This window comes from Elephantulus edwardii, unplaced genomic scaffold (genome assembly GCF_000299155.1).
Source record: "Elephantulus edwardii isolate Elephantulus edwardi_28Jun2011 unplaced genomic scaffold, EleEdw1.0 scaffold00084, whole genome shotgun sequence".
Classification (NCBI taxonomy): Eukaryota; Metazoa; Chordata; class Mammalia; order Macroscelidea; family Macroscelididae; genus Elephantulus; species Elephantulus edwardii.
This window is the reverse complement of record NW_006399834.1, coordinates 83,905-95,461: the sequence shown is the minus strand read 5'-3', so window position 1 is coordinate 95,461 and position 11,557 is coordinate 83,905. Positions and strand designations below refer to the sequence as shown.

Genomic DNA, 11,557 nt, shown 5'->3' with positions numbered 1-11,557 from the left:
AAGATAAATCCCTTATTGTGGAGTTAAGCATTAGTTACAGTGTTGACCCCACCCTTAGCCCAGAGCCTTGACCCACTTACTTCCCAGCTCCACCCTCCACCCTCCACCAGGATAACCCTTCTCATCTGCCAAGTCTCTTCAGAAAATATCTTCCATTGTCCAACCCATGATCTTACAGCTTGTATCTTAAGCTTTCTTGGCTTCTGTGATTCCAAAAACGTCAGACTACTGACATTTTTCTTTTGACCATTGTCTCTTAAGTTTAGTTGTACTGTCTCCAAGGGAAGTTGACGTGTCCTGTAGAACTCCTGTGTAGATTATGTCCCGCCGGGTTTTGTTGGTTTTTACCTGGAAGACGCCTATTTTTGCTGTTATCCGAGGTGACCTTGCCTAGTGCTGCCTCCTGTCCTCCCTCTCTGGCCAGGTTTTGCTGGTTTTTACCTGGAAGACGCCTCGATAGTAACCAAAATAGTGTGGTACTGGTACAATGACAGTGTCATAGTAGTACTACGAGAGGCACATAGAATAATGAAATGAAATGGAGAACTCAGAAATGGACTCATCTATCTATGGTCAACTGATATTCAACAATGAAATAAAACAACAAATGGGGAAATGAAAACCTCTTCAAGATACGGTGCTATCAAAATTGGACTATTGTCTGCAGAAAACTGAAACAGGATGCACATCTCACAAAATACGCAAAAATCAACTGAAGTAGGATCAGAAACCTGGGAGTAAAGCCCAAAACCATAAAGATCGTCAGAGACAAACTAGAATCAAGTTTAGATGGTCTAGTCTATGGTATAAAGAGACTGCCAGATACAGGCAGAAATGCATAATTTAGATAGGATAAAACAGATGAATAGGACCTTCTAAAGATTAAAGTCCCTGTGCACATCAAAACTTTTTTTAAACAGACTATAAAGAAAACCTACAGACTGGGGGGAAAAAATCAGAACATTTGACTATACCATTTAGACTAGTCTCATTAAAAAGTTTACAGACCCTACATGGGCGCCACAAGAAAAAAATCTGATAATACAATTACAAAATGGGCAAAAGACATGGAAAGAATTTTCACAGAGGAAGATATTCTGGTGGCTAACAGATAACATAAAAAATGCTCAAAATCACTGGCAATAAGAGAGATGTAGATAAAAACCACAGTAAGAGACCATCTCAGTCCAGTAGAAATGATGTATAAATGGCAAAATTTAGTAGTGCAACAAATAATAAATATTGTAGAGGAAAATGCACAATCTAAAGAGGATAAAAATGATACATGAGACCTTCTAAAGATTAAATCTCTATGCACGTCTAATACTTTTTCTAACAGGGTGGAAAGAAAACCTGGGAAAAACTTTTGGTAATACCATCTCAGACAAGAGTCTTATAACAAAAGGTTACAATATACTCCTGGACTTCCACAAGAAAAAGACTGATAACCCAATTACAAAATGGGCAAAAGACATGGAAGGCCTTTTCATAGAGGAAGATATTCTAATGGCAAACAGACACAGGAAGAAATGTTCCAAATCACTGGCAATTAGAGAGATACAAATCAAAACCACAATGAGGTACCGTCTCACTTCAGTAACAGTGGCAAAGTTTACCAGGGCAGCAAGTAATAGTTGTTGGAGAGGATGTGGTGAGAAAGGAACGCTTATACATTGTTGGTGGGATTGTAAAATGGTGCAACCACTTTGGAAGGCAGTTTGTCCCTTCCTCAAAAAGCCAAACACAGAAATTCCATATGACACAGCTATTCCACTACTTGGAACATACCCTGACAATATGAAATTGAGGCACAAACTGAGATTCGTAAACCAATGTTCATGGCAGCTTTATTCAACATAGAAATAACATGGAAACAGCCCAAATGTCCAACCGCAAACCAGTGGATTGAGAAATTATGGTACATTCATAGAATGGAATACTATTGCATCATGCAGCACAATAACTTTGTAAATAATTACCTAACTTGGAAAAGACTAGAGAGCATTATGCAGAGTGAACTAACTCAGTCCCACAGAATTAATATTGTATAAAACGTTTTTTTTTTGTGGGAGTGGCTGGGAGCCAAGGGATGGGGATGGGGGACGGGGACAGGGGAGGGATTAATCATTGGGTTATACAATTTGATGTGTGCGCGTGGTGATGGAAACTCAAAAATTTGTTTGAATTTGTATTTGAGTTTTGTAAATAAACCAGTGGGGGAGGGGGGATGCTGAACATTGGAAATTCCTTATAACTCAGGTATTCCATGGCTTGGATAATACCCTGAGAAAATGAGAACGGAGACACAAATGGAAACTTGTACACCAACGTTCATAGCAGCATTATTCAAAATAGAAAGATCATGGAAGCAGCCCAAATGTCCAAGTACAATGGAATGGGGTAAGTAATTATGGTAGATTCACACGATGAAATACTACACAGCACGCAGGACCAATGATTTTGAAAATCACTACCTAACTTGGGAAGAACTGGACTGTATTACGCTAAGTGAACTCAGTTCCATAAGGACGGATACTGCATAATAATTATTGTAGTAATAGAAAGATAACTAGTAAAATGTGTATGAGTATCCAAGGGCGGGAAGGAATAATTATGTTGCTGATGTTGTAGTTGTTGTTGTTTTGTGTTTTCGGGTCTCCTGCAACTCATAGAGACCTTAAGTACAACAGCCCTAAATCCTGCTCTATCCTGTGCCAATCTTATTGTCATTGACACACCCAACCCCATTACCCGAGTCATGAATCAATCCATCTAATCAAGGGTCTTCCTCTGTTGAGCTGTCCCTCCACCATCCCAGGCGTGACATCCCTTTCCAAGGATTGGTCCTTCCATGCAACATGTCCAAAGTATATCAGATAAAGTTTCAGAATCCTTGCCTTCAAGAGGCAGCCTGGTCACACCTTCTCTAGGAGGAACCTGTTTGTTCTCCTAGCAAACATTGGAATATTCAATAATCTTCTAAATCACCACAGCTCATAGGGTCACAAAATTTGATGAGTAGAAGGTGGAGTAGGTAAAGGAAATGGGAACCATCAAGTGTCAAAAATAATGTATACAAACTTTGTAAGAAAAACCAATATAAAATAACAATTTTATTTAAAAAAAAGAAAAAGAGGCAGAGGAGGAGAAAATTTTTAGTTCAGTCACTAAAGGATCCAGGCTTCTATTGTAAAAGCTCTAATGGATGGTGACACAGTCTCAGCAACCTTCATCTTCTAGCCATTTATTTTGTATTTTCTGCTTGGGGATCATCAGCTATGATTAAAAATGTGGTGACAGTGTGATTCTCATCTAACTTAACCAAAAAAATTCTGCACACCAACTAGCGTGATGACACCCAGCCAAATGAGCCTATCACATTTGTATGTGTGTGATAAAAAGTAACAGGGTGTGACCCTCTTCTTTGCACTGTGGTTATTTTGGGTCCAGACATCATCACCGTAAGCCTGGGTGGCTTTTCTCAGAAGATGCAGCCACTCCTGCTCCTGTTGGCCTTTCACCTGCTTCCTGGAACTATAGCAGGTGAGTGACCCTCTGCATCCTAGGAACCTGAGCCTATTTCCTTGAATCACTTATACTCCTGGTCCTTCTGTCCAGTGCTAGTAAGGAATTCCTTCCATGTAATCCAGAATAAGCAGTCTCATTTTGGATAGATGTTCCAGAAGGATGACTTGACACCCTGGACACTGTCTTAGGTGTTAGACTATCCTGGGTTTTTGTCAAATTTCCCCAGTTTAGGTGAAATCACAATAGTACTGGGACCACTTAAAGGCTTACGAGGTGGTAGCTTCCCCTGATTCCCTGGGAAATAGATTATTTTTACAAAGACATTTGGCAGAAGATATGAAGGTAAGTAACTAAAATCCCTTTTGCATTCCAAGAAGCTAAAAAACAATTCATTGCTAATAAGTCAGACCAATTCATTATTTACTCTCCACCAGGTTTTCAGAGCCTATAAATTGCACAGGACGAGTTTCCCCATCTTTCTTCTTTGGAGCAGCTTGTGGGTTCAAACAGAGGGTATCTGGGTTGATAGCCCAACTTCTTACCCACTCTCCTATCCCAGGAAAATGAAGCTTAAACACAAAGATTTGGGTACTGCTGTCATTTTAGATATAGTTGAGTTTGTTGTGCAATGCACAATAAAAGGAAACACCTCCAGGTCCTATGCTATCCTTACAATTGCTGTCATGCTTAATCTTATTATTAGAGTCAAAGCTGAAGTGTTTGCTGTGGAGTTGAAACCAACTCCTACCCGATCCTCCAGGAAGGTTTCAATGCTGTAAATTGCATGGGAAGAGATCACCCCATCTTTCTCCCAAGGAGACTCTGATGGATTTGAATGGCCAGGGATGTGGAGCCTCAGGGTTAGCAGCACAACTCCTTCCACTCTGTGGATCCAGAGATGTGCATAGTTAGGCTGTTGATCTTATTGCAGTGCTGTTGTTAGGTGCCTCCAAGTAAATATCATTCATAGCAACCCTATGAATAATAGTTTGGACCCCTTACCTATCCTGTGCCATCAACATAATCTGATGTCCCTCTCCTTTAAATAGCCTTTCCTGGAAACATGCCCAAATTGTGTGAGATGAAGCTTTGTTCCCTTGCTTCCAGTGTTCACTATATTTTCACTTTATCCGAGGCACATCTGTTGAATCTTTTGGCAGCCCAAAACTTCAACACTCTTCTCCAACATTACAGTTCAGAGATATTAATTATTCTTCTGTCATCCTCATTGATTGTCCAGTTTTCGGATGCATAGCACGTGATTTGAAAGATCATGGCCTGAATCAGGCCCAGCTTATTCTTCAAACAGACATCCTTGCTCCTTAGTAATTTAAACAGATCTCTGACAGCCACCTTGTCCAATATAATATCTTCTGATCTCCTTCTTGCTGGTAACAAGGATGATGATGGTGATCCAAGTAAGATAAAATAATTGACCACTTCAATCTTTCTCCATCTATCATTGTTGAGTCTTGGTTTGGTGGTTAGGAATTTTGTCCTATGATGCTGAAATACAACCCATATTTAAGTCTGTGGTCTTTGATCTTCTTCACCAAGTGGTTCAGGTCCTCCTTTCTTTTCGCAAGCAAGGTTGTGCATCTATGTAGCAGAGGTTGTTGATGAATCTTCCTCCAATTCTGATCTCCCATTATTCTTCATAGAGTCCATCTTTTGGAATGATTTGTTTAGCTTACGTATTGAATAGATATGAAGAAAGCATACAATCCTGACGCACACCTCTCGTATATATACCATTCACTGTTTCCTTCCTCCAATTGAACAACAGCTTCTTGGTCTAGGTATAGGTTTAATATGAGCAAATTTATAAGTATTCTGGAATTCTTATTCTCTGATATTAGTCTTAATTCGTCAAATCAGACTGTTAAATGCTTTTCTATAATCAATAAAATACAAATAGCACTTTATGAGGAGGAGTATGGCATCAAGATTGGAGGAAGACTCATTAACAACCTACAATATGCAGATGATGCAAACTTGTTGTTGAAACTGAAGTAGACCTGAAGCACTGGCTGCAAAAGGTCAAGGACTGTAGTCTTCAATATGGCTTGAAGCTGAACATCAAGAAGACAAAGATTCTCACCACTAGGCCAATAGGCCTCATCACATTAGATTGAGAAGAGATTGAGGTTGTTAGCAGTTACAGCATGCTTGGATCCACAATCAAAACTCTTCACACCAGAAGTTAGGAAATCAAAAGACAAATTGCTTTGGGAAAATCTGCTATCATGGACCTCTCCAGAATGCTGAAGTGCAGTGATTTCAGTGGAGATACAAAGGTGAACCTAATCCAGGTCATGGTGTTCTCATTTACTTGTTATGATTCTGAGAGCTGGACAATTACGAAGAATGACAGAAAAAGAATAGATGCCCTCAAGCTGTCGTTCTGAGAAGAGTCTTTAACGTCCCACAGACTGCCAAGAAAACAAATAGGTCTGCATTGGAGAGGGTGAAAGCAAGTATCACTTTGGGCATGTGGCCATGAGAGATGGGTCCTTGGAGAAGAACATCATTCTCAGAAGGGTAGACAGTGAGCATTGGTGAGGGAGATCCCTCTGGATGGGATGGATTTATATAGTAACTGGGGCAATGGGGATTAGTGTGTAAGAATTTGTGATGTGAGAGTGGCTTAGGACAGGGAAATGTTCAGAGCTGCTGAATATAGGGTTGCTATATATCGCAGCTGACTCAATGGCATATAACAACATTAAATAACATGAATCTGGTAACTCTATAAGCTTTCATAAATGTTGATAGTTATAGAGGGTCTTCAGGCCTTTTGTTCATGAAGTCAGTATGAGGCATGCTCAACTCAAAGCCAATAATCAACAACAACAACATTTGTGCTATTAGAGTAGTGGTGTCAAAATCATGTCATTGTCTTTGACTTCCTTCTCCAGGTTCAGTACTCAATCCTGACTAGGAGAGAAATTCAAGTTGAAATTTATCTCAAAGAATTTATATTGTCTAAACTCCTTTACAGTCTATTTCTAGTTAGCTTTTCTGCCTCCTCTGACTCCCCAAGATTTGGTTACCTCACTGTCTTTGTTTTCAAAATTCCTGACAGTCCTTTGCCTTTTACTGCCCCAGTAAAATCCATACCAAGCCTCATCCAAAGGCTTATTGGGAGCAGTTCGAAGATACAATCATAAAAAGATTTACTGAAGTTCCAAGATGTAATAGGCTCTGAAAAGCCTAAGACTTTTCTAAAATTCTAACTCTATAAACATAAGGGTATATTATTAGAAAATATGACAAACTTAGTATAGGCTCAGACAGGTCTGGGAAAAAAACACAGAATAATCTTAGGATATTTATCCAGGATGTTTTAAGATGACTTTTCCATCTTAAAGATAACATATGCAACCCTCTATCGATGAGCCTAATATGAACTGTCCAGAACAAGCACTGTTAGCTTTTAAAATAGACTGTCTGAGATTTGAAGGTGGGAATGTTTCACTGTGCCAGAAACCCATCTTTCAGGAGAACCATGAACTATCCGTCCCAGCATCTCCAGGTCAACGATGACCAGTTCATCAATCATAAAGTAGGATGCCAGAGTCACATTATCATCTTTTTCGTTAAGATCATTGGAGGTTATGTAACAAAGCCCCATTCACATCCTTACATGGCAATTTTTCATTTCACTGAGAAATCAAGAAGAGTTATGGTGAAATATTTGTGTGAAAAGATTTGTCCTGACAGCAGGTGAAGATGAGGCACAGATGTTACAAGGATTTATATTTCCATATTTGCTCCTCAGGGGAGATCCTGTAGCTGTCTATAACACAGGCCCCAGGGGTCTCATCAGAGGAACCATTAGTGAGCAGGATGAGGTGGTGAAAAGAAGGTCAACACGTAGCTTATGAAGGCAGAGGTTGAGCAAGTGAGAAAGTTCAGAGAGGTACCACACTGGATGTTTTAGGCAGACAGTGGAGGGTGAGAGCAAGTATGGATCAATTCGTTTCATATGAACTGAGGTCTAAAGGGAATCCCACAACTGCTTACCTTCAATGCTCTTCTTGAGAATTCAAAGGTCAAGCTCAAGGGCCCCCTCCTTCCAGCATTTCCCCTCAGCACCAGCCCTGCCCTGACTCAAGAATTACAGTAATGCCTTTCAGTTGTGCATCGTGAACCTGAAGAAAAAGATGGCTTCCTTGAAGGTGAGATTTAACACTAGCCTGCCCTGGCTCTGGGGACAAGGATGTTTCCAGAATTTCTGGGATCTGAAGGCTCTTGCTAGCAATAGGAGAATTCCTTCATTTGCTTTGCTGGAATAACAGGACTGGAATAGCCAAGCTGGGGAATCACTCAGGTTTGTAGGAGCTGAACTGGGGTGAATCAGGAAAGCAGGGATTGTTCTCTATGATTCTTTGGGGTTTTGCCAATTTGAAGACATGCTGTGTCCCCACAATCCATGTGTCTAATATGAGATGTCCTGAAAAAGCACTGTAATCATTTAGAAGGGGCCATTGAGACTTGAAGGGAAGGGCAGGTTATCAAGCTAGTAAGGATTGTATTCAGGAGAATCCAGGGCAACTTGTCCCAACAACTACAAGGCAAACCTGATCCTATCTTTAATCATAAGGTAGGATGCCCGCTCCTCCTATCTTCCATATTTTTTCCCCCAGAGGAGATCATTGGAGGTCATGAAGCACAGCCTCATTCACGTCCATACATGGCCCTTGTGAAGCTCCTTCAGGATGGCAAGTGGCAAAGGTGTGGTGGTTTCCTTGTGGAAGAAGATTTTGTTCTGACAGCAGCTCACTGCTGGGGAAGGTGAGGGGTAGAACCTGCAAGGTATCTTCACCTTCCTACCATTCAGAGAAGCTACTTCATCTGGGTGTGACTCAGGCCCAAGAGTTCTCATCATCAGAACCATTTGAGAGTGGGATGAGATGGTGAAAAGTGAGTCAACATGTAACCCAGGAGGTCAGAGAACGAGGCAAGTAGAAGAGCTTAAGGAAGGACCACACTGGCTATTTCAGGCAGACAGTGGATGTTGAGAGCAGGTATGGTCAAGCCATTTCATATGATCTGAGGGCAAAAGAGAATTCCACAACCACCTACAATGCTGCTGGGAAACCAAAGGTTCAGCAAGTTCAAATGAAGGGCCCCTCCCTCCAGCATTTCCCTCAGCAGCCACCCTCCCCTCCCCAACTGTCGCCTGCTTTAGGGCTCCAGTTGTGAGAACCTCTTCTTTTCTCTCTGTACAGCCGCATGAATGTCATTTTGGGGGCCCATGATATTGGATTACAAGAAAAGACATGGCAGAAAATTCGTGTGAAAAAAGCCATCCCCCACCCTAAGTATAACAATATGACGTATATAAATGACATCATGATACTACAGGTGAGGAACATTCCCTGCTGCTCCTGATCCCATGGGTTCAAGAAATTTCTCCTTCCACCAGGACCCCTGCCTTTCTCATCCTGGCTGCTTCATTAATCCCAGACCCTGGAGGAAGAAAGGATAAAGTGCAACCCATCTGGGTCTGGAGGGCAACAGGCTCTGAGTGACCAGACTTTGTTGTTTTCTTCATCAGCTGAAGACAAAGGCCCAATTGACTGCAGCTGTGGGCCTACTCCCCCTGCCTGGTGATAGTGACCAGGTGAGGCCCAGGCAGGTGTGCAGTGTGGCTGGCTGGGGACTGATGTATAATAATAAAACAACAAGCAAGCTGCATGAGGTGGATCTTATCATTCAAGAGCACTTCCAGTGTGAGTACCACTTCCAGAATTATGAGAGGACATCTCAGCTGTGCGTGGGAGACCCTCAGAAACAGATGTCTTCCTTTAAGGTGAGATTTAGCATCAGCCTGGCGTTGCTCGGGGAAGAAGGCTGTTTCAGGATGACCTGGGATGTAAAGGTCCTAACTAGCAATAGGGAGAATGCCTTCACCCACTTTTCTGTGATAACAAGAGTACCAAACTACGAAGTTACTCGGGCCTCTGGGAGCTTCCCAGGGGTAATTCAGAAATGTGTTCCTCCAGAAAGATGAATTTGTGACTCCTTATTCCATCCCAAAGCGATAGTGATAATAAATGTCACTGTAATCCCAAAGGCGCCCCTCAGGGAAAGCAGGGCAATCTCCTCCTGTGCAATTGATCATCTCTAAAATCTCACTGGAGGATCAGTTACGGGTCAGTTCAGCTTTGACAGCAAGACAACAACAATAACATGCCACTGAGACATCCCTAAGGATCAAAGAGTTTCCATTCAGCTTCTACCTTAAGATTTGTGGTTTGAACCTTTGTAAAGGTATTCCATAAACTTTATAGGGAAGAAAATCCAATGAGCAGTTGGACTTTATAACATTTAGGATTACTATGAACTGAGATGTAGAGAATTGGTTTGATTTTTTTTTTTTTTAATTAATGTGGGGGAAGAGTAGAGAGGATTGCTCCACACACCTACAGCACACATCCAAGCTCTCCCTCCATGTTGAACAATCAAAACCATGTAAATACTCAAGAGCTGGCATCACCCTGGTCAACGTACTGTCTTCCATCAAACATCTGCCTTTCCTTAAACAATAGCCTGGAAGCAAAGTTCCACAGCTCCTTAGAAGGCAAGAGTCCTGAAGTTAGGGAAGGAGATAGATCACAACCTAGGTATGAAACAATTATGATGTCAAGCAGCAGATTTTGTCACCCTGGGGGTTTCCAGTGAGGCCTATAACTCCCCTCTTTTTACCCCATTGGGGAAGTTTTCTCCCAGAATGTAGAGGGAGGAAGGACCAACAGAATAATTAACTCAGCCTTTCCTCTCTGTTCCCAGGGAGACTCTGGAGGCCCCTTGGTATGCAGAAATGTTGCTCAGGGTGTAGTCTCCTATGGAAGTGAAGAAGGAACTCCTCCAAATGTCTTCACCAAAATCTCCAGATTCTTACGGTGGATAAAGAAAACAATAAAAGGCCTCCAACTGGAAGAATCACCCTGAGGCCCTCTATGTTGGATCATCTTTTCTTAACATCAAGAACCTCAATAAATGTGTCTTAACTGCAAGGAAATGATTGTGTCTTCATTATTTACTTCCCTTTTTAGCAGACAGCAATTCTAGATAAGGCAGTTCTGCAGACCTAGTGGACAAGGAGTTGCACTGATAAATCAAAAGGAGGCAGTTTGAATCCAACAAATGCCCCAAAGAAGAAAGATGAAAAATCACCTGTGGTGCGATTTATACCCTCTGAAACCCTAGGGCAGGATCAGGTATGCGTGAGTTCTACCTTGAAGTCAATGAGATTCTGTCCTTTTTTCTTTTTTGCTTTGTTGGGATTTTAATCCTCATTGAGGCAGACCTAGAACATAATCATGTTCAGACTCATGTTCTTTTCCTTACTCTACATCCACGACTCATACGCAAAGAGTCATCCAGCTCTTTCTTACCTGTCTTATTTCTAAGGCTTGCCCTTCTGCAGGGCTAAGGCAGAATATCTTCATTTGCACACCCAAGCCTCCCAGGTTCTATGTGCAGATGAACCGTTCAGCTCTGTTTCCTGTGCTAAGTGGCAGAAAGCAAGGGAGGCCCACTGGGTTGAGAAAGACAAGCTGGCCCATCCTAAGGCTCTGGGAAGAAGAAAAAAGGAGCATTTCTGCCTTATAATCAAGAAAACTGGCAGCTTTGAAGGGTGAGGACCTTTAGAACTTCCTCTTTACATTCTGGGATTCATGTCCTTCTTTACCTCCAACCACTGTTGCAAACTCAGAACTTAATTCAGCATCTAATGTCCTTACTACCCTTTCTTTTTCATGTCTGTGTATGACTGAGAATTCTCAGTTTTCTTTATCACTAGTGGCCTATACGCTAATAATGTTGTTGTTGCTGTTGTTCTTATGTGCCATCGAGTTGTTTGCGACTCATAGCGACCCTATGTACAACAGCTCTAAACCCTGCTCTATCCTGTGCCAATTGCACTACCTCTGACACACCCATCCCGATTACCCCAGTCACTGAATCAATCCACCTCATAGAGGGTCTTCCCATCCTGTGCTGTCCCTCTACCCTACCA

At 41.7% G+C, this 11,557-nt stretch overlaps 1 protein-coding gene across 1 annotated transcript; it reads left to right on the top strand.

Moving 5' to 3' along the window:
- The first annotated feature begins 3,488 nt into the window (after window positions 1–3,488).
- On the top strand, window positions 3,489–10,488 carry LOC102858630 (granzyme H-like). The gene is made up of 5 exons (XM_006889986.1): window positions 3,489–3,543; window positions 8,178–8,325; window positions 8,763–8,898; window positions 9,092–9,346; window positions 10,327–10,488. The coding sequence occupies exons 1-5, from the start codon at window positions 3,489–3,491 to the stop codon at window positions 10,486–10,488; spliced, it is 756 nt and encodes a 251-aa protein (XP_006890048.1).
- Window positions 10,489–11,557: the final 1,069 nt, after the last annotated feature.